The following is a 24,416-nucleotide window of genomic DNA, read 5'->3' on the forward strand; positions in this document are numbered from 1 at the left end:
TAGTTACGACTAGGTAAAGGAAATTAGGAGGCTGGTTTCCTATGTTCATTGGGGAAAACAACGTGACCGACATTAGTTGCTTGGTTTTACAACTCTCATGATGGCTGGGGATGGCTTGTTTGATAATGGATGCCTCGATGCACTAGTGTAATGGGGACATGACGAATTAGATTCGGTGCTCCCGGTTGGGCATACGGCATGATCGAGGAGGAATTGTCAATCATTACGTAAGTTTTCCCCTTACCTCGTACCCAAAATAATTTAGGACCGACCCATTACGCAGTCTATTGTCTTTAAACCACTCGCACCTGGACCTAAATCCCCGGATTGTTCTACTGTCTAATCAAATGGTTATCAGGGCAAATAAAGATAACATCTACCCCCACGAGACGCCTCCGTGGGGTCAATAGCCTAAACAGGGAATGGCAAATAGACGTAATGGTGTACTATAATATACAGGATCGTTTTACAAATTTACAATTTATAGAAGAAGCCTGAGAATTCTATAACGTGTTATTTTAGCTCAGCGGGGCTTTACATTCACACTGGCTATTGGCATGTACATTCATGACTCAAGCGAATTCTGAGAGTATCTCGTTCACAAGGCTGCCAAATATGGATGTGAAATGTACACAAAACTGTACATAAAAACAAGTCTTGAACTAACATCTTTACTTCTTGCTGAGTAAGGCTGAACGCTGGAACCAAAAAGAAATCATCGATAACGATCCAATATCAACACATTGACTCCCGGTAGAATTCGAAACTCATATCAAGCAGCGAAATAAATGCGTTGAAGGAAAAATGAAGTGGTCTCCGTTACACGGCTGGAGGATTCGTATACCTATATTACCGTTAAAGATACTCGATTTGGGAAATCTTATTCGGTGAAGCTATCGAGGCCGAGAGTAACGCGCTGCGTCTTCTGACAAACATACCGTGCTTCTGGCATCGATTTCTTGCAAGGATAGCTTTTGGGAAGATATGTTTTACTGATTGGGGCAAATGTCTTGTTTTAACAAAAATAGTGTTATCTGTCTTGGTATGTATTACCAATGTTAGTAGAAAATACATGCACGATAAAAGTTGATCAACTTGTGTCGTCTGTCGTATTTCTGATCAGACATATTTACCCTGAAGTGTATCCGCTATCGTTTACATCCGATTTTTACCTAGTAGAGACTTACTCTGGTTCTTCTTATCATCAACTATGGGCGAAAAAAGAGCGCAATGCAACTGATAGCGTGCTGTGACGCTTACCAAAAGCAAAATTCCGTCATTAAGCGTTTCCATACAATAGATAACTAGGGAGACAAATACTTTTTAAAGGGGACAAACAGGAAAACGTGTCGATCTGTCCTTCACCGTTCCAAAACATTAAGGTCAAACACTCAGAAAAGAAAAAAACTCAACAAATTTACACCAGTCTTCATAACGCATCTGCCGACATGCTTAGCTTGTGACTACGAGATAGTTATTTGGTCATCAATTGGATTCTGTATTTATTTCGATATTGTAAACATTGGCGGCCTGTTTGCTCTTCGGTCGCTTAATTGACATCACGCTATAGATGAATTTTAAGCTTAGTGTTTTCCATTGTTCGTGTTGACTTTAAAGTTAAGATTGCATGACACTTCATAGGTTTAAGTGAAATGTTAAAACGTCTTACCAATTTAGAAATAATCTTGCGATGTAACATTACACCAGATGGTAAGTTCAATTCACTGTGATGTAAGCCGCTCCAGGAAATTTTACTAATGGAAATAAAATGAAAGATGGTGATTGTGCAAGGAGGATACCGCGGTGACGTCACATCACGTGATCCCGACCCATATTACTGATCGCTATGGCCAATCAGATTCAGTCTACTGACAGCAGCAGCACTGAACACATCTCCACGTCTCACTGTCTGGTGCGCTCATGTACAGAAAAACACCAATAGACATGAAATATTGCAATACCTAGTACGGATTCTTCCTGTGTAAAATAATATTTACAGAGCAGATTAACTTCCACGAATAAAAAAGACGTTTGGCGTGGCCAAAGTGCGGAAATAATGTCTCCGCTAAAATACACTAGGCAATGCACTACGCAATATACAGTAGAGATGCAGTTGAGTTTGGTATTGTTTTGACTTAGAAGCCCGCCAATATCTTAATATATTCATGTATTCATGAAGTATGAACTCATTTCTGTCCCATACAACTCTAAGAACAGTCAATTTCTCCTTAAATCATCACCGAAACCGCGATATCCGCAGGAAGATTTCGTTCTAGTGTCCGAAAATGCATGATCTTACAGGGGCGCTAACTCGACAAATAGAGGGGATCTATGGGGACCTATGGGAGTTTTAGGTCCTACAGGTCTCGAACTTGTAAAATCTGTAAACATGCCTCCAAATCCCATTATGATAATGAAGAGATTGCCCCATATCTGGGAGACTGTTTTAAACCATCGATAATTTTGGAAGATCGGTGCCCGGCTATTTGGTTTAAAAAACCCTATTTTTCCCCATCAAAACAGCACTTTTCATTATTCAAATGATAGCTTATTGTCTGAAGACTTATTTCATAGCAGAAAAGTACTAATAACTCTGATTTGATGCGAAAAATCTAACTTTTTTGATGACTTGATTTTCCCTTGGCCGTGGATCGAGTTTGTTTACAATATGCAGCGCCATCTTGGAAAAGCCGTGACGTCACCGCGGTATCCTCCTTGGTGATTGTGGAAATGTTGGCAGGATAGGAGTTCGCAACGATTCTGATATGTAATCCGGAAAAATCTATCATGTTTATATCTAAGTTAGGATCCATTGTCTTTTTACAATTGCATGTAGAATAAAAGTTCTCCTTGTACATTTGTTGTGGTAAACGTGGTAAAGGCCGGTCACTTTGTTATACATGCAAAAATTTAGATTAGTCCAATGGTTTCGACGTGTGGCACAAGACTCGAAGAAAGGACTGAAGTCTTCGAGAGAGTGGAGTTTGTGACAAGTGAATCTTAAAGGCTAGTCTATGCGAAGATACCGTGGTGTAAGCGCGCTGGCTAAAACGTGCGTTTGGGTAATGTTTACTGTACGGTATTCAACAGTATTCTGTATTGACACAATATATGACATTTATACTTTGGCGTGCTATTTTGTATTCATATTTACATTCGGATGATGTGTCTGAGAACTTACAAGTTTCCACATGAATAAGCTTCTCTTTCTTTTTTGCCTGCACAGTTTGTATAACTATTGTTGTTCAGATAAGTTCAGTTTCGACTTGCCTTTTCCGAGGTAAGACGGAAAATGGAAAGAGAGCACCCTTGTTATCGATACCGGCAATCTGACAAAAGAAGAAAACGGAACATCTTTTCTTCTCAAAGACGAAGCGGAGAGCCTGCCTTTACTTCAGCTGATAGTGACAAGTACTCATCTAGACTAAAACTTTGTAAGCTAATTAGGCATAAGCAAACGGGTCGAGAGGCCTATGTTATTTTGCCCCTACATGTACCTTACAGTTAAAAATTCAGGCCTAGCGCTATACAATGTAAGGTCTATTGTCTTTAAACAAAGCCCGCTCGCACCTCCGCCTAAATTTCCATTATTCTGCTGTCTTATCAACGGATTATCAGGACAAAACATGATAACATCGACCCCACGAAACACCATTCGCGTTCGCCAATAGGCCTTAAATGGCAAAGGCAAATAAACGCAATGTACCTTTTGGGGAAAGGCCCCTTATTTGGCTTGTTCGAGATTAGGTTCTTTGCTGAAGTACAAGGTGACTCAGCTACTCTAGAAGTGTGAGTTGCTTCAGTCACCCAGTCTTTTGAACACTTTCACTCCATTAATCTCAGAAATTTCTTTGTATCAGATCAAGGCGTTGTTATAAAGATGCTTATAATAGAATTTCTTTAGCCTTGGTTAAGTCATTACCTTTAATCATGTGCGATATTTCACCTCTTTGTCTTTGTCACATAAAATGTTTAAAGCCTGTCAAATATTTTTTCATTTCTGCCACCTGCTCTTTATCACAAGGGCGGATATCAGACAAGGTCGTCTTTTACAGTACAAGCAAATCCCCAACTAAATCAAGTATGCCCAGAGACTCTTTAATCATCCTCACAAGGTGTGCGTCGAACACATGCATTAATTAACTATTTTGTCTGTCACCTTTTGGGAAATATCTCTGATAGGATTGAATTGAGGACAACTACTGTTTGCTAAACAGATGCTACAGAAAAATCGACCTCACGAGACAGCTTTCATGGAGGTTAATAGGCTTAAGCCGGCAAAGTCAAATAAATGTAATGCTCACACGCATCATATTACTAAGTTATGAACAACAAGCATTGAAAAACAGGATTTTGAGTGATTTGAAATCACAAATCGTTTACCCTGAAACCTGAGAGATTTCAAGTCACTTTTATTTCCCATGTTTGAAATACTTTGCTTATCGCTCTTTACCGTCAAGGGCGTGCTTTGTCATGTTTTTTTTCTGAACGTCATCTCTATGACCGTATCAATTCAAACGAACTGATTTTTATGACTTTGCACTTTTCATGATGAAACCAAAAAATGTGATTATTTTCTCATTCGCTTTTATTTACTATTACGAATTAGTCACGTCCGGTAAAATAAGGTTTACCAATGAAATCTCTCGGGATTGGCTTTATCATTACACTAATTGATAAAAGAATACTATGTCATGACAAAATGTTCCATCAGATCTGACCTTATCAACTTGCAAGTGTGTTTGATCTTCTGTCAATCAGCACTGATTGGCAATTACTTAGTAAACGGATCAATTTCTCTATCTGCGTTCTTTGACCTGGATATGTATAGACTAAAGTACTTGGTGAGCAATGTTTTTTTGATACTATCGAATAGGTGTTTTCAAATGGCCTTAATGTTCCCAACCCCTTGAAATATTTCACAAAAGTACATTTTCGTGGGCTGTGAATGAGCACAATGACCATTGTTGTAATGATAAGACATAACAAGATATCCTTATCAATCATTGCTTTGTTCGCAGTGTACGGGAAGATATTACGTTATCACGGCGTCCCAATTTAGTCATTTGAGGACGAAGTCGCAACCGGAGAATGCAGGGATAAGTTCATTTGAAGTTCGTAACTGGCAATGAAAGTAGTCCTGCTGAGGTTTTTCCTGGGTGATTACAGGACAAGCCGAACTCTCCGATGGTAGTTTGAATTGTTCTTTCTTCCAATAATATACACCTGTACATCACATGAAGAACAGGCGTAAGCTTTCTTCTCGTCACCTCAGACGCGAACGGGACTAACCAATACTTCGAACATATTGCGAACATATTGACCTTACCACAGCGCTACACTGAATGAAACCCAAAGAAATCCGCTTAGTCGAGACCTAATAGTTGCGTGACTTCTCCTCCAAGGCTATGAGATCATGTTGCCAAGCCAGAGGACCACATAAAATAATCACGCTAAGAAATAGAAAAAGTCTAAGCCGACCCTCAGGTTCAGATCCATCGCCTTTTTTTCTGTATAGATCAGGAATAAAAATGATCTGTCACAAGTTTCAATGCTTTCGGTCAAACGTTAGGTTAGGATATGATGACCTTTAATATGGAACAGGATTAAGTAATAATGTCTTGTTTGTTTGATAGAAACCAATCGAAAATCCCTTTTTGTCTTGATGATACCTCAACATTTTATCAAACGCGGTATATTCTGACAACATGTGCACATTTCATTGTTTAACATTGTCGTGTTAAAAGACAACCAGCGATTAAGAAAAATTATAAACAATGTCAACATTTCAGGATTATAAAATGTCGATAATGTTAAAGTGGATCCATCTTAAGTCTTTTGGATATGGCTGTATATTGAATAGTTTTATCGCTAAACGATATTTATTTGGCTTTAATGGCGTCAAAGATTGGGGATTCGGTAAAAGTGCATTCGTAGAAAATCTTTGAAATGTGTTGAATTTTTTTCATCATGAAAGTTTAAGTCTTTGATTTAAGGGCCAGATCAGTCATTCGTGTTATGGTCAATGCCATGGTATGGTCAACTCCAAAGTCTTGGATATCGCATATATCTCGATTTGCGATAAAACTCGCCATCGTATGATACGGTCCAGAGACTCTTATAACGACGCCTTTGGTACGGACACTTACCAAGTTATCATAAACACTACAAAGAAGTTCGGTCTTTGAACTAAACTGGCCCGATCAGTCCACCTTGAAATTGAGAGCGATGGTCATCAAAGTAGAGAAAACCGCCTTGGTGTCCTGAATGCGTTCACCTATGAAAACATCTCTTTCAATGCATTGGTTGGTTAACACCGGTGATATAGTCTCGTGCTTATTAAATGGTCTTTGTAACAATCTTTTCATACGTTGTGTCACGATAGACATTGAGAGGACACCATCGTGTTGAGGGTCAAGGTGGAGTGATACTTAATGTTGGTTAATGCTCTATCATGCTCACAAAACCACTACATGTAGTTTTAAAAAAAATTTGCTGCCCAAAAGTTCGACCAAATCAAGCCAACTAAACGGTCTTGAGCGTCGATGGTAAAATCGTCACGGCGGTCTCTACAACCACACGATATACTGACTACACCCCGGCTGCATTCAATGCAGTCAATACTGTCGTGAGTGTTCCTGTTATTATCAATGTTATGGACAGAAGCATAATATATCTATCGTGTTTCAAGACGTCGCATTTGTTAGCTCAAGTTGCTAGTAACCTGGGATAACCGAGCAGATGCAGTGTCTGTCGACAGGTGAACAAAAGCGGTTTGGAAGACTCAGGGCGATATTGATGAGTGTTATTCGTCAATTCGTCCGACACGTTTTTGGCCGTTTCACGTGCGTCTCATGCTTACAGTATAAAAATGAGTTTGTTTTAACTTTTGAAAGCTTCAATGCATTTGCATGCATAATAACTACTCTACGACCATATTATTTCTATACACGCAAGAAACATGTGAACAATTTACCACACATTTGATGACTACAGAGTGGGTTTCATGCCATTACAACCTTAGCCATCCTCTGCTCTGTCAGTGAAGGTGGTCAGATATCAGTGCTGTTTAGAACAGCGTTATTGCGGTAATCGCCATAAAAAGTATTGGACAGGTGGTGTGAACAGGCACTACATGGATAGGTAATAAGCCCCACCTGTAACCAGCAAGCTACATGTAAGAGCATTAGTTACATGGATCTACCTTCGCATCTTGCTGCCAAGGTTCCGCGAGATCTGTCCGTTTCTTTCGCCAACATTCGTTGGGTTTCGATGTTTGCTGTGCTTTTTTTATAACTAGAGGACAACCGAAAACTGACTGACGGTCTGGCGTGCATCTTAAACATTCTCAACGAAGAGGAATCGTCCATGTTATCCCTATAGACATCATAGAGTGATCTAGAACATTCGTATTAATCTATTTCACAATTGACAAAAAGAAAAGCCACTTTCACTTTGCTGTTTCTTGTGTTGTGACTTTATTACGGCGCGCAGCTTTTGCCTCAGCGTGTCTTTCTGTTAATGCTACCCGCTTCAACTCTTCAAACTCATTTTTTATTGGTAAATCTGCCTTCCTCACTATCACTGTATAAGCAAGCCTGGTTAAACCAACTCAAAAGCCAGGGATTCCCATTAGCTGAAACAAGGAACAGCATCATTCCAAGCTGTAACTTTTAAATTGGGTGAATTTTTGATTGAAAAGAACGGGGATCGTGAGTGGATGTCGGGAAAGGCGCTAATCTCAAAAACATTGTAAGCTCAAGATGTAGTTGGCATGTTTGAAAAGTGGCAGCAATGCAGTTTATGCACGCAATGTTGGATGTTTCCGTTTAGCGGTTTCTTTAGGATTTTTAACTATCAGTGTCATGATTAGTGGATCAAAGTACGCACAAAATATTTCGTTTAATTTAATTACGTTCTCAAAGATGTGGTATCTCTTATGAAGTGTTCAAAAGGCATTGTGCACGCATTTCATTTTTAACCACGGCGATTGAATTGATGTTAAAATAATCCCGCAGAAGCCAATCTTTCATTTGACAGACTGAGATCCAGTGTATGCCAGCGATGAAAACTGGTTCAAATTCCCAGCGGCCAGATCAATCTCCACTTGTTTAAATTTGTTAAACGTTTCCGGCATTTCCTAAATTTGTGACCGATATCAACTCAATTATGACTTCAGTACTTTTTTCTTCTTTCTTCTTCCAAAGTTGCTCATTTTGATCCTAATTGTTTGAAATTTAACGATTTGCTTGTTATGCATTCAAATATCAGTGTATGTAGCTCTGATGACGAAGTATATATGACATCAAGTAATTGATGAATTCAAAGTATTTGGATGATGGCTAATCAATACCAACAGTCATTGGTTTATTTCATTAACAATTTCGATCACTTCGTGTACATACTTATCCAAAGTTCTCACAGAATCTAGTAGTAGGAAAATCAACTTTAACTAATAGTGTCAGTATTTAAGACGAGTTGGCAGAAATAGATATAAATGTGATAATGCCAAATTTGAAGAGACCCAGTTTCAATTTCTTGGGTGACAAGTTTAAACGTTTTGCTAACCCGGTCTATTACTGATGTTATTGGGATTAGATTAGATTTAACACAATTCTTTCAGCTATAAATTGAAACAATATTAAATGATCCGTCGAGTAATTGCAATTTTGTGAGGAATATCGAATTGTTCTTGAAAATCGGGCACAATACAACCTTTGCATCATGATGAATTGGCTAAACTATTTGAAATTAATTGAAAATAAACGAGTGTTGGTTTATTTTTTGACTTTGTCCATGAAGAAATCGAATTCGATGTCTGGAATGTACTTTGAGGAATGGTTCTGAATTCGAATTACTTAAAATACTTGACCCAAGATAGGCAATCGCTCGATCGGGGTAAGAGACTAATGCCAAGGTTAGTTCAACAAAGCGTTGTCTCATTCAGTAAAGCGTTACCTCTTTCAGCTTTTGTTCAACATCTTCTCACAAAATCGTTTCATACCTTTCAATGCTTAATCCTTTTTTACAGTAACACCGAAACAAGCAACGTATTACAGCTGGAGCAAGAAACTGTATTGTAAACCTTAAGAGCAGTGTGCCTAACATCTAATCCTTCCCTTATCTTTGAAGAATATCTTTAGGGCTTATTGGAAGATCTTATTGAAGACACTTAAAGATACCACGACCTTGAATTGAGATTTTTCACAACGACCATTTCACTAAATCCTGTGTATTAAAGCATTCCTCTTTATAATGAGCTTTTAAATGGTACAACCTTTGGAGCAGTTGTCCGATCTGGAGCCGATTCGGTCAATAGTGTGGTGTCAAGCATCTCACCATAGCGACAAAGCCAATATCTCCCTTTTGCACCTAAAGAGATTTTTTATATCTTATTAAAAAAAAACTGCTTCCTTTTTTGCCAGCTCTAAAACATTTCTTGTGTACAATGTGACCGAAACAAGCAAATAATTGCGAAAATGCAAGTGGCGGCGGTGTGAATCGCACGCAAAACGAGTATTACGCGTAATTGTGGCGTCTTTCCTTTGTACCGTTAAATGTGGCACCTGTGCTTCGCTACCAAAAAGGAAATTAACGCACGGTTCCCACTTTTTGTTCGATCGATGAATTGAAGCGATAGAATTAATTGTTTTACTATTCCTCTGACACTATCTGATTGGAATATTGAGTAGTTTTGAGCTTCAGGCGAGATTTGTTTCTTTCCTCACCGGGACGAGCCATTACGCATCCGCTGAGCGATTGGTGTTGTCGGGGTCGTGTTTGGTAGCGGAATTTCTCTGCGGGGTTGAATTTTGGTCCGATTCATTATTCTGTTGGTGATTTATTGTCAAAGTAATACATTTGCCTGCACTGTCGTGCAAACATTTGTTGAAAAAATTATCCTCTTAACAACACTACATGGCACCCTCACCACTTATCTCCAAATCGATAAAAGGCGAGCCTATTAGAAGGTTTGGGGTCCGGTAAGATTCCGGTCAAATCCAGCATTTACACCGTTTGGAAATATTTAAAAACTCATTACTAAAGTTACATGCGTACCATCAAGGGCTTCCGAATGCAACTACAGCCTGATTTGTTTTTGTTCCCTACAATTGCCATTGCATGACCCAAATAGAAGGAGAGTTTGATTGACCTGGTGTGACTTCCCATTCTTCAATAGATATAGCCCTTGAACTTCAATTGAATAGCAGCCTGGTCCAGATGGTGGCCTATCATCCACTTTTAGATGCGGACCATACCATTAGTGTAATGCGGCGCAAATTTAAACAATACTTACAATTAATTTACAACTATTAAACGTTACTCAATTACCTATTGACATTGTCTTGAAGGACCATTCAACCTGTCATTTCGTTTAATGAATACCGATTGACTACCAGTTGAAGGAGAATTCCCCTGTGATTAAGCTATCTTGTAGTAGTCGTTATCAGGGTGATTACGTAGTGGTGTGCTTTAACCGGTAACATGGAACGCGTGTACCGACGTTGATTGAGAGATTCCATTTACTCTTGTTTCAATTGCATATGCTTCAAATATTATTTTTTAAACCTGCTGGCGACTTAAGATGAAAAAGTCGGTAGCGTGTCGGCAGCTAGACTCCTGGGGCAGTCAATTAGTGTCATCATAAACATAGTCTTCCTAGTCTTGGGTGAGGCGAGGTCTATTCACTGTGTCCAAAGTGTATTTGGTAGCCTGTCGGTAGCGTGTCGCGGAGCTGGTTCATCACTGACCCGCAATAATCACAGCAATGCTCACTGTTCGTTGCATTATAGATCTAATTGTGGACGTAGGAGGTGGAACGCCATGGTTTCAGCTAACGGGTCCAGAGGGTCATTACCAAAGCCATATTGAGTTACATTGGTGATTATTGTTCTCATTAATTGTGATCAGGAAGGACATCGGTTAAAAGAGTGTCATCTCATAACATCTCTATCAGAAATAACTTCCGGTACCACTGCCATAACTGGTTTATCAATTAGCCATATGACGCTGTTAGTAAGAAAGGCTGCTCATCACATATTGTAAAATCAAAACCGTATAAATCATTATTTCAGTAAAAGGTCTTGAGTGAATGATTAGATTCAAAAGGCTTGCTCGCGAAGGTCTAGCCGTTGCTCCCTTTATAAAAAAATATCGTGATGTATTTTTGTTAACACACTATTTTACCTGTCTCCTGAGATTTTCGTTTGAACCAGAATTGTGTCGATCACCTTGATTACAAGACTTCCCCTCATAACATATATACGAATTTTGTCCGAATAGACACTGGCTTGCTTCCTAGCCATTCGATAACCACATTGACTCTATTCCAAAGAATGGATCCTTTGTCTGCAAAGAAGTCATAATAAAGCAGAATGATGATCACACGAACGTCTAGGGTATATCACAGATCTGTAACATATGCTACTACCACACTAATTCCTATCGATTGCTTTTAGGAGTCACTCACTGACCCTTCTGACGATGGTCTTTACATTCTCATCTCATTCAAACTGATAGAATCAATGATCTCTTGCCACAGCCCCCTTTCCCCATAATTCCCCTTTCCCTGAATTAGCCAAAACCATACACGCAATGCACATTCTTTGCTTCATTGGGAAAGTTCACCCGGCAACCTTTATCCAATGCAACTTTACTGGATGTAGAAGTATAGTTTGTGCAGGATTGGCTTGAAAGACACTCTTTACCAACAAACTCCGATCTCTGATGCCTGTTTCTGGCGAAAAGACAGTAATCTGTTCATCTCCTTACGTGCAGGCCGACTGTGGTTTCAGTCCACTACAGGATATCGTAAAAGAAAGTTGTCATTTCGAACAACTCTAGCATGCACCAAGTATATCGGTTAACTGAAGAACCCATTAAGGCTGTTGTGATTTTGAAAAACCTTCAAATGTTTTTCATTTCACTGAATACCTCTCAGGGGTGCAAATCTGTGTTGGCCGAAAAACCCGTGAAGCTTTTTAAAAGCTCAGAAGCCTTAACTCTCTTGAGTAGTGTAATATAGACTACATGTTTAGTTCTCAAACTATCAATTTGCACTGATTTACTGAATAATAAATCTATCTTAACTGCTGAACAGGGAATTTTCAATAGACTGGTGTTGATTTTATAAAGGTTGAGTCAACATCGAATGCCAGTAAAATCAATGTTGGGTGCACTTGCTTGAGTAAAACCATATGGTTGTAGAGTCCGATAGTTTGTACTGTAATACTTTATCAAATTGACTTTGCCCCTATGATGACAACTGCTACTTTTTTACAGTCATGTTCTTAGATGTATAATAAGAACCACAAGAGTGTGAGCTAAAGAATATTTTGTGCCGTTAGACACGTCTTACTTCCGTGATTCTTTTTTTCAGTTTTTGTGGAAATCCATGTTTTAATGACATTGTGCCAGCTAGGTGATGAATCTGTGAGCACGTTTGCCAAGAAATTTGAAGGGAAAGAATCTGCGAGCACTTTTGCCAAGACATTTGAAGGGAAAACCATCAATAAACAGTATTCTAAATACTCCTCTCCATTTATCTTTTCAGATCCCATTAACAAGATACCTTGACAGAAACCCACCATGTACATTCTTTACCTCGTAGCACTGCTCGCCGGCCAAGCAATTGCGACAGACTTCAACGCCCTGTGTTCTGACCCCAAGCTAAACTCACTCAAGAACTTCATGGTACTATGTGATGCCTTCCGTTCCTTTTCTGACAATTTAAATGATGGTAAGTGTCTTATGTTCCTGTCTTAGTGGAAATTACATGAAAGGCACCCGACTGCTCTGGGATGACTGCAGATAAGTCATGGTTGTCCGCTCGTTCACCAGTCGACGCATAAAACGTCAGCTTTGACCGGGGAGCTACCGGCGAGCGGGTCGCCTTAAATTATTAATCTTGCATTTTGCATTAGCTCTCCATAACTGTACCGGTACTTAGTAAATAGTGTGTACTTAAGGTCGACCAACTTGCAATTCATTGCGCCACATGGATGCCGTGCTACCGAAATAATTCAAATTGGGCACCCAGTGCTGTGTAATCGATGCTTTATACAGTAGTTCATATTTTATCTAGTTTTAAAAATCTCAAAATTGTTATTCATCTCTCGTTCCAGTATCATTAGATTCCAAGCGGCATAGGGCAACATTTATAAGATACGGTCGCGATGCCAGCCACGTCAGTCAAGAAAATGCCTTAGAAACCCATTTAACAACGCCTAGTAAACGAAATACGGAGGGCTACATGAGGTTTGGTAGATCAGTAAAGGATCCACAGCCCGCACAAAATGTCGAAAATGTCGATGTCGAAAATACCAAAAAAGAAGAAGAGAAAAAAGCCATACCGTCAACAGCCGTTGATTCGGAGCAAAAACAAGAGACGACTGCGGAGGATGACAAGGCGAAACGATACATGCGGTTCGGCCGGAATAATTATATCAGGTTTGGGAGGGAGAGCGAGGAAGCTGATGATGATGAGATAGATGATGCTAAGAGGTACATGCGCTTCGGGAAGAAGGATGATGCCAAGCGTTATATGAGATTTGGTAAAAAGAATCTTGGTCCAGTGGCGGAGGAAGAGGGTGAAGAACAGAAACGCTATATGAGATTCGGCAAGAAGGATGGGTCTGATGATGCTGAGAAAAGGTACATGCGGTTCGGTAAGCGGTACATGCGGTTCGGTAAACGCGAAGACGACTTGGAAGAGGATAAGCGCTATATGAGATTCGGAAAGAAATCGGATGATGAAAAACGGTACATGAGGTTCGGAAAGAAGGACGGCGAGGAACAGGATGAGAAGAGGTATATGAGATTTGGTAAGAAGAGTGATGAGGATGAGAAAAGGTACATGAGATTCGGTCGGGGTGATGAGGACATGGATGCTGATAAAAGGTACATGCGGTTCGGTAAACGCTACATGCGGTTCGGTAAGCGGTACATGCGGTTTGGTAAGCGCGACGAAGAAGACGCGAACGAGGGTGGTGATGATGAGAAGAGATACATGAGGTTCGGTAAGCGCTACATGAGGTTTGGTAAACGTGATACGCCCATTGACGAAGTGCGGAAACGAAACGTCCGGTCTGTTGATGAGAGTAAAGCCGAGAAGGCCGCACACATGCGTTACAGGAGGTCCGAGGGACCGGATGGGTTCGAAAGAGACGCCCGATACATGCGGTTCGGACGGAACCCCAATGGTGCTACGGTCGACGGATATATTCGTTTCGGTCGACTGTTAGACGGCGAGGATAGCGACGAAACAGAGGAGACACCTGCAAAGCGTTACATGCGTTTCGGTAGAGACTATCTTCGTTTTGGTCGCCTCCTTGACGGAGAGGAGGAGTCAAGCAATGACAATCAAAACTCTAGTCCTGTACAGAAAAGGTTCATTCGCCTTGGTAGACTATTTGGTGGCTTAGGCGTAAGCAAGGAGGAATTACAACGGCGATACCTCCGAAATAACCGCGATCGGGCCGGCGGGTACATGCGGTTCGGCCGATCAGAGCCAGCTGGTGGTTACATGCGATTCGGAAAATAAGCATCTGCTTTGTTTTCCTATTGTGAACGGATTACATTTGACATTGCAACAAGACATTCCTCGAAGTTTCAGCTAAAATGATATACCCGTGGACTTCTAAGATAGTAGGTTCAAGTTATCAGAAAACAAGCCAAAAGGTCAGACGCTGTATTATAAAAAGGAACAGGATAAAGTATTAGCTATGTGTCATGCTTCTCTCATTAATGGATAATATCGTGATGGCGTGAAGAGTATTATAGTTCTTTTCTATTATGAACAAATCAACAAGTGAAAGGGTACGTGACTCTCAAACTACAGTCAGTGCTACAGGTAACATTCGGTATAGCCCAGCGAAAACATACAACGCAAAACATCAACAAATTAGTCAGCAGCACAAAGTTGATGCCATTATCAACTTATTATTCGTTTGAAAACTGCAAAAGGTTATTCTGTTTTTTAGATTGCAAATGGTTGTATACAGACTTCCTTGTGAGCATTGTATCGTGACATCACTGACGTGCATTCGTATTCGAAGATGTTTATTGAGGCAGGGGATATCCACATTCTGTTTCGGTGACTGAAATCGACAACACAGACCAATATTTGCATAATAAACCTAATGTCCCTCTTTTCGCCTTTCCTGACTTTGACATTAAGGAGTACACAGATCCGTGACGATACCTTCCTGTGTGGCCTTCTGCATGTCCTGGGGAAATATTTGACCTGGACATTTCGTGTCTTTGCACATCATTGGGTCATATTCAATTTATCAAATGTTATGAACAGGTGTAAATAGTCCCAACACACACTTTCCTTCATTCATCACTAAGTTTAATTGCTACTCGGTACCTGTCGTCTCTTAAACACAGTAAATACGTTTGATTGCAAGTTCCTACTTGGAAAGGAAATTAAAAACAAAAATAATGGCCAAAGTCACGCCCGTATCAGTTAGGATGGTGACATTGGTAATTTTGATGAAAGCGTATTTAGGAAGGTAATTAAGTCATGGTAATGTTACTGGTTAGAATCTTTGAAAGATATGCATAGAAAATAGATATACAACATTGAGAGAATAGTAACCATGGGCACGGAGGAAACCTTTGTTTCACCCAAATGAACTAACTGACTAGGACCAATAGATGACTCTACCTGTATGATCGCCGGCCATTGGACTACGTTGAACCTATCGTCATGATCGTGTGGATTCTTGTGGCTGTGTCTTACTTCGTAAATACGTCCGTCGTTGTAGTAAAAACCGACATCTGTGCTAAACATCTACTGAAAGTTATATTCAACCAGGACTTTGTAACCTGCATGTAAGGGAAATCACTAATTCCAAATACTCTCTCCGCTGACTTAAAAGAGGTCACTTTCGCATTCATGATGTGCGGCATTTATCTACTGTCTCATGACAAGCATGAGTTCATCGGTTACCGTCCATCTTTTAATATTTATGAGGGGAAAATTTCCTATATCTTTATTGGATTCAAGTTATGACGCCACAAAATGTATAGTAAAAGCCTGAATTGTGATGCGAAACTGACCTCGTGAGTCCGCGTATGATAGTGTCGTTATTTGGTAAAATCAAGACGATATAAGACAAGTCCTATTTTTCTTGGTAACATTTATCAATCCCCATAATATTGAGCAGTAAACAACTCATGTTCTGTTGATTTGAAATAGGTTTGTTGCTTTATTAAGTTATATTATTTATAAACTGCGAACCATAAGCATACAAGTCGCTGAAAAAGGCGCATTTTGAAACCATTGAATTTATTGCAACATTCCATTCACACGTGCATCGGACACGAATCTTCTTTAAACTTTTTTTTAATTACGCACTATGCTCCCAAAAAATATTATATTGACACGAGATTGGAGCACTGTTCAAACGAAATGCGTGTGTATACAGTATGCTATTGGTACGCGGGTTCTATTCCTCATATAGACTGTGTAAGTAATCACTCCCAATCCGTTAAAAGCGATGCGTGAACTCCAATAGACTTCGAGGAAACAAACGTGCATTCAAAGATGTTTATTTATTTTAATAAATTATTCTTGAATTACACAAGCTCTTAGTTTGTTGTTCTTTGAGGAGTTTGGTTTTGCTGATATCTACTCCTTTTATCTCACTAATGGAAATAGGAGGTCCCGGCAAGATTCCAAGCATTGGCCACACCATGACACTTTTAGAAATAAAGACTTTTGGAGGTTAAAAATCTGGCCTGTAGACAGAGTTATCACGCCAAAGAAGAAAGGAAAACACTTTATGAAACAGGAAGACGGCCAGCTTTGTCCTGCGACTTTTTTGTTTATAGTAATACTCCACGTAAACAACATTTTATATTGTGACAACATAAGAACAAAAGCAATTACCAAACTATCGAAGTAATTTTCTTCCCAAAGTATTTCACAAAAGCAATTATTGGATAACGTTTTCCTCCCAAAGTGTGGTGTTCAGTTGCAGCTGCTGGGCGTTGTGCTAAAAAGTGTATACGGACACGGAAGTATTGGTCACGTTATTGTTCTCAACCCAGCATCCGAGGTAGGACCTTGAAGTTGACCAAATTTTCATATCTTGGAAGTGCTCTCTCACTTTGTTAATCGAATAGAAATTGTCACATTCACAAAATGCTAATCCAAAAGTTATCGGAAATCGGACAAGAAGAAGCATTTAATCACATACTGATCATCCTTATCTTGAGACATATTCCATGTGGGCGTTGCGGGTCAGAAAACAAGATCATACCGTTTTGATGGCCAAGATTTAAAGTAGAAGACAACCTAAACGAGTGCAAACGAAGCCAATAAAACGACACAGGTAAAAACAAGTCAAAAACATAACATACCGCGACTGAGGTGAACGATTCATTACGTGCCAGTCCCTGTTCGTCAAACTGTCATCGTTGAAACAATTCCATGTAATGATAAAAAATTAAGCAATTCAGCTCTCTCAATTTTGGGACCACTCTTTGTTGCCTGGTATACCCTAACGGTCAATGAGAATCAACTCATTCTTTTGATGAAATGACTGGTGCAACATCAATTGAATTGTTTTAATGTCGTTTCGTGAAAAGATGAACATATTTCTTCCGAACAAATATAATGAATCTCATAAAGGATTAAGCAGTTCGATTTAACTGAGAAACGTTAAAAAAGCGGAATCGCGACCGCGTTAAGCTTTGTAGACATTCGACTCCAGAACGAATCCAATTACAGAGGAATTTATTCAAATACTTTTAGAGAGGAAGAAACGTAAGAAACCTATTTGAATCTGCTAAAGAAAACAATAATTTTTAAATATTTTAATGAAAGCAATCATTTTTAAAGATTTTCATGGCGTTTTTAGTGGATCTCTTCGCCGTCTGTTCTAAACAAGACCGTTGCTTTGTGATCAAAATAAGGCAGGTTTTGCAACCAGTGACAAACGATAAAAATTAGAAATTCTGTGGTGTCATCAAGTCATGTGAACTTATTATACGTAACACTCTTCAATCGACTTTTATACTGAGTAGCATGGGTTATCGATCAGGATCAGAACTCATGAAAAACCTTCGTCGATAACTTCGCACTTCATTGTTCGTAGCTCTTCGTAAATGTCACGAATGACAAGCGAAAAGTGAAACAGAGATAACAGAGATAACAGATCAATCCATCTTTCAGGGTTTCAAAGCAATGAAGGTAAACACTCAGCAAAGAAAACAATCAAAAATGCTGCACCAGTCAGTAAAGGTCTTGTAAATCTGGGTTCAAACCGAACGTCATGGTGAGGCGGCAAGAACTCTACAAGCATGCAGCGCTGTCAATGAAAAGTACTCTAACAGTGAAGAAGATTGCGGTATTGAAACAGCTACATTGTTTTTGGAAGACGTAAATAACACTACTGACACTTAACTCGAGTAGAGGGCGATTGGACACCGATATAAACATGCACCCCGACAGTTTAATCGGTAATTTACTAACGGTTATTTGCGAGCTTGTCGTTCCAATGCCAAGTTACCATGTAGTGAGCAGTAATTCCGATCTCAAGAACTGGATATTGGTATTGTGTAATTATATCTGTTGCTGATACGCGAAACATTAAAAAAGGAGTTGCTTGAATAAATAATGAATAATGACTGTCCGTTAGACGTTCTTTCCAGAATGTCGGGGGTGCACACAGCCAGTTTCTTTTACATTGACCTGATAGTGCCATGCTTTACGGTGTGCAGATGTAGGATTTTTAAAACACATGGTGTAACTGTCCAAGACGTTGCATTTCTGTATATCGGAATAGAAGAACATTACGTTTTTCCCCTTACATGACGCTACCACAACACAACGCCTAATCGGCCTTAAACCAAAAGGGATTATATAAACACATCCCGGTATCGCTAAACGAAACAGCTATCCCGGCTTAGCCTTGGATATAACGCCGGGACACTATACATGTACCATAGTCCAAGCTGAGATGCCACAGCCAAAATGCCCAGACATGCATCACTGTCATAAGAAACTAGATAAATCCTCTTGATATTCAGACAAGATACTTGCGGAATGGTAGTGACAGGGATAGGTTTTGTGCTCCAGTAAAAGAACAGTCAGCGCGATTATCATTTTGACCGTTGGCTGGAAAACCTGCCTGGAATCACCGCCCGAAGTGGTAATGGGTAGTCATTCGAGATAGGGCCTATGTACGTGGTGGGGTTGATAATTTTCCTATGGAAAAATACATATGCCGGAATATAGTTGTACCATCTTACAGTGTGTTTGTCTGTACCTTGCATGCTACTACCATTCTTTAAACCGACTTGTCCAGTTGAAAACAGTTCATCCAGAAACTCACTTGCATCCGCGATCGTCTGTGATCAATTTGTCTAGGACAACACGTCAGAAAACTTATCTCTACGAGTTTATTCTTTGAATAAAATATATTTTCGAGAAATTGAAATGTCAATTAAGTTCATTTAGAACAGATGCTGATTGATCAACGAGCCCTTCGAGAATCATCGCAAAAATATTGAGTCGCAGCTTTGCCTCACCCTTTTTCAGCTACCAGAATTGACTTAATTAAAATATGTTTTCTTTATTTTCATTTGATTTCGCGTGACCTGTCCCAATCAAGCGAACAAATAAAGGTAACATGCCCTTTTAGCCTACCACTTATCTGCGATCAATTCACACTCCAGTTATGACATGACACAATGCATGCATTCAATGTCAGTTCCTGGCTGGAAGGCAAGGTTAACACATGCATTATGTGGTCACTCCTTTGTATTCGTGTGGTGGGCCTGCAGTTTACACGTACGCATATACATGAACACGATTCGACCGAATTTTGCAATGGTGGATGTATTTTGTATGGTGTGTTGGATTTTTCTCGTGATTCTTAGTGATATATTGAACTTGATGAATCGTATGGTTATTTTATCATAGCTTTGAAGTGATAAAACTAGGTAATTACATGCATGTATTCTATGAGTGATTGACAAGAGTGATTGGGTGCTCCGAATAAAGCATAGCTCGTATGCATTGCTAGTCTTTCCAACCCACCCTACCATTTGACGATGGCGGGATCTCCTGCTGCTTCTCAAAGACGCAGACCAACCAAAAAAATCGTCCATTCTCGATTAGGTAAACACGACGAAATTACTTAACATTTCTTTCAAAAGAATCATCGTCTTGATCTCTGATAGCTTATGTTAGCAGTCTAAAGGCATCCTAAGGTAACATAATAAGAAAAGACATCACCGATATATTCATTTACACATAAAGGCAATGACCAGTCTTTTTCGTTTATTAGCCATTGGGGCCTTATCCGCGGTCTCAGCAACTCTCATTGTCCGCTTTGAAAGGGAGACATTCTCTAATGATGATTAAGGTTTGCTCACGTACTCTTGGGGCTCATTGCAATATATGAACATTATTAGAAACCTTGTTAATCGTTGGGGATCAAGATTGGCGATAAATGGCCTGTAGAGGAATGTTGGACATGTTCGGGGTGGTCAGAATGATTAGAAAAACCTTTTCTTCATAAGTACATTACACGGACAGAAAAGAGGCAGCGTAACTCCAAAATAGTACACTTTTTCGAATACATTTGGTGCTACGGCCGAAAACTGCATGAAAGATCCATATATTCTCTGTAGGAGAGGAGACAAACGCCCCTGCCTCAATTGATCCTGCCCTCCATGCATATAAAACATAACCCCGAAAATACACCCGATTCTCGAGTCTAAGACATAACCTAATCATGGACTTTTATTCACAGACTGACGGATATGCTGAAAAATTCGCAAGAGATCGAGATTTTTGCAAAACACACAGTGAAACTGTTAGTTTTTCTTCCTGTTACCAAAAAACTGTATTGTTGGAAGGCAATATCAGTAAGTACGCAGACTCCTTATGTGACTGTGATGACCAATACGCAAATGGGAAATGCTGAACTGAAAACCCACACATAAAGCAATCACGTATGTAGTATGGATGTGTGGATGCAAGATAGCACTTGAATAGAAATTTGGTGAGAGGCTAAAAAATTCAAACAAGGTTAATACGCATCTTCTATGAACTCTAAATATATACATCAATACATTTATGTAAAATAGTGAATGCTAAGAAAGAAAAAAGCAAAAAGTATTTAAAATACATGTAAGTCGCCAAAACATACAACTGAAAAGCACTCTTTTTGTCAAAGTTTTGTTTATAAAACTGTAAGCTGCAAAATATTTGTGTCTCTTTATTTTTCTAATTCGCAAAAACTCCGAAAAAACAAAACTTACGATTTTTATTTTGGCAGATTACGTAATTTCTTTCAGTTTTTCTAAAATAAAACGTCGGCGGTTCGCGTTTTCATGGTTAAGAAATGTTTACAACTACTGACAATGTACTCCTGATGGACAATCTACATGTATAATGAAAAAAAGAGCTTTTCCATTTACGTAATGCGCCGCACTATTGGCACTGTTGTAATCGCCTCGACAGTATCCGGCATCGCCTGTTTCTGTAAAAGAACCAAATATCTAAGGCATTCGCGAGTTACCTTTTCGAAGAAACATACTAAGTAGAAAAGAATAGGCTGAAAAAAATGGATTTGGGGGACATTTTTTAAGCAGTATATGTCTTCTGATCTATTTTTAATCGAAAAAACATGTGAGATACGCTTTTGTCAAAGGTGATACGCACGTATGAGACTTAACCTTTACATATCTCGCCAGACGTAACAGAGAATAAGCATGACAGCAAGACTGTTACCATAAAATATCCTATAAATCTGGTCGATCGTTCCGAAGTAGTACTAAAGACAAAAAAAAAATTTCTACACTCATGTCTTCGCATCACACTTTCAAAAGTAACATTCCTATTTTTCTTATGAGGTAAAATTGACACCACGCCACGTTACGTAGTATTGGAAAATATACTGACCAGTAGGTTCAGATATCCTCAGGCGGTTTCTTTTCTCTGTGACACTTACACTATCGCCGGCACCAAAATGAGGCTTTGTGAGATACGTATGGTGTAATGTAACAATGGTTGATGTAGGCGTATCTTGTTTTTCTGACTGGAAAATGTATCCGTCAAGCAATAGTTTCTTGGGGCAATATCCATTCTCGCCATAGCTCGATGTGATGTCAGACTGTCATGCCATTCGGTTAGAATTTTCCAATTTGCAGATCAGTCTAAATAAATCATATACACCTGTAGAAGGTGTAAAGAAGACCAAATCATATGTGACGCTAAAAAACCTCCTCTTCCTCCTCCGCCTTCTCTTCCTCTGCGCTGTTAATCTAAAGCGAGTAAAATACGTCTTTCACAGGAATCAGCAAAAAGTAAAGGCCAGCATCGGGCTGGCCACCAACAGAGCATAACTTTAGGGATGTATGATAAACGCGTATTCCAAACACGAGTTAGTGGTCACTTCCCCTGGGATTCTAATCTCGGACAGCTTTCCACGAGTAGAAACAAAATACGTTGGCACATCGTAACTAGATTGGTCGAGCGAGCCCCGAGGGTGCGGAATTAATTGGTGGTCTTCCTAGGGTTGATCATTATTACCACTGAAACCCCAAATAAGCCCAAAGTTAGTCTGAAAGGATAACGATTCAATTTATCCGACAAACGAAACCACTAGCAGGCGCCATTATTTATCAATCACTGAAGATTACACTAACATCGTCAGACTCAAAATCGAGTGTTTGAAATTCTACTCTCGTTGCAATAATTGGCGTTCTAAATTTGACAACTTGACTTGATTGCGTGTTGCTCCTTGTAAAGAAATGGGTTCTCCGCATTTCAAACACCACATGCATTACTGGCCTTGTAAATAATGCATATTTGGTGTTACAAAGAATGTGCACTATCGATTGATGCTTTGGATTGCTAATTGTACAATGGCGGGAGACTGGTTTGGTGCGTGACTTGCACAAAGATAGCCCCACAGAAAGCAAAATAAAGACTTCTTTTCGCTTTATCCAGCTGGAGTTATGTTTGCTTCGTTAGATTATAGTTGTGCTTTATTGGTTGTAAGAACATGAAGTGTCTTGAAAGCAGTACTCTGACACTGCAATTAATTCGGCTACGTGCAGAATCGCTGTACCATTAGATAGAGTCAAAAAGATATCGATTTTTGTAATTTAATTCTTAAGTATTCGATTCTTGGTTCGTTCCACTTCGGGTAACCCACTGCCCTGAGGAATAGAAATGTCTGGTGATGAAACTACAAAAATAGAAGTACTTTTTTCAAAGTTAATATTTCTTTTGTTAAACTTAGTTGATAATCTTGACGCAATCATTAACAAAGATTCCTCTGGCTTGGTGTGGCCTATTGCTCCGAGAGCAAAAATGCTTGATGATAAAGAAACAAACGAAACAAGCACCTAACAAGCACCTCATTTTCCCCCCCTCAGTAGATAAAGTTTTATCGATTTTGTAACCTAAACTTGAAGAAAAAAATTACCTTATGCTTTAAAAATGCAATTATCCGTAAAATATTTCAGATGTTACCTCGTAACGAAGGATATACCAAGCATATTTCGTGTAATGAGATAGAAAATTAGCACCATCAAGTTGAATCGTAATCATCGGACTTGATATGGCTCTTCCATCTGAATCTAAAGAACCTATTCGTTATAGTCGCAATTATTGTATTGTAAATACAAAGCCAATATTTTTATCATTTTATGAGTTAAAGTCATGTCAAAGGAGGGATCACTTCTTCCCTTGTCTAAATGAAAGTATTATTTGGCCAATATCGTATTTCGATGAGTAGCTGATCTTCAAGGATCTGCTAATGCCGTTCTTTAAAAGTTGCTGAAACTTCGGTGCCCAAGACTTTAAATTTCCTGTCTTGTCCTACTTTAACAGGATAATGAATACTGAATAATAGACTATAGAGGAGGATGGATGTATTGAAACAAGAGATCCGAGAAAGTTTGCCATGATCTAAATCGATACAATGCGCAGTGTTATTGAGGTCGAAAAATCAAACACTCAGCAACAAAAGGAGAATCCAGTTCCAACAGAATGCCAAAACCAGTCCTTGCCTTGATGAAATTGTAAGCCGCAAAACCATAACGTTGGTAACATTATCGATGTTTAAACACCTGTACCACTCAGGGTGACTATCAAACGCGCACGAATGGTGATGAACTGTTCTCACCGAAGCAGCAATTAACAGGCCCTCCGGTCAAAACATGGTTTTTGCATTAATTGTCTTAGATACTCGTTTTCAGCTGGTTGGGTTTTACTTTCAGCCTTTAAGACCTCGCAGGCTTTTGATATACATTATATCTTGAAAAGTAATGTCTTGAAGTAAAATTGCACTCGTGCGGAAGTTGGCTGTTACAACATTGGCATTTCGATACATACTTTACTCTGTCGTATTTAAAAAACTCGAGACGGCATTATTAGGTGAAAC

At 39.3% G+C, this 24,416-nt stretch overlaps 1 protein-coding gene across 1 annotated transcript in view; it reads left to right on the forward strand.

The window, feature by feature from the left end:
- LOC135492766 (FMRF-amide neuropeptides-like) overlaps positions 1–16,576 on the forward strand; it is a 39,399-nt gene extending 22,823 nt beyond the window's left edge. Inside the window, exons 2-3 of the mRNA XM_064779403.1 lie at positions 12,554–12,739; positions 13,125–16,576. Of these exons, the coding sequence (XP_064635473.1) occupies positions 12,589–12,739; positions 13,125–14,542 (1,569 nt within the window). The 5' untranslated portion in view covers positions 12,554–12,588 and the 3' untranslated portion in view covers positions 14,543–16,576. The remainder of the gene's footprint in view (positions 1–12,553; positions 12,740–13,124) is intronic.
- The last annotated feature ends 7,840 nt before the right edge of the window (positions 16,577–24,416 follow it).

Source organism: Lineus longissimus, chromosome 8 (genome assembly GCF_910592395.1).
Source record: "Lineus longissimus chromosome 8, tnLinLong1.2, whole genome shotgun sequence".
Taxonomy (NCBI): domain Eukaryota; kingdom Metazoa; phylum Nemertea; class Pilidiophora; order Heteronemertea; family Lineidae; genus Lineus; species Lineus longissimus.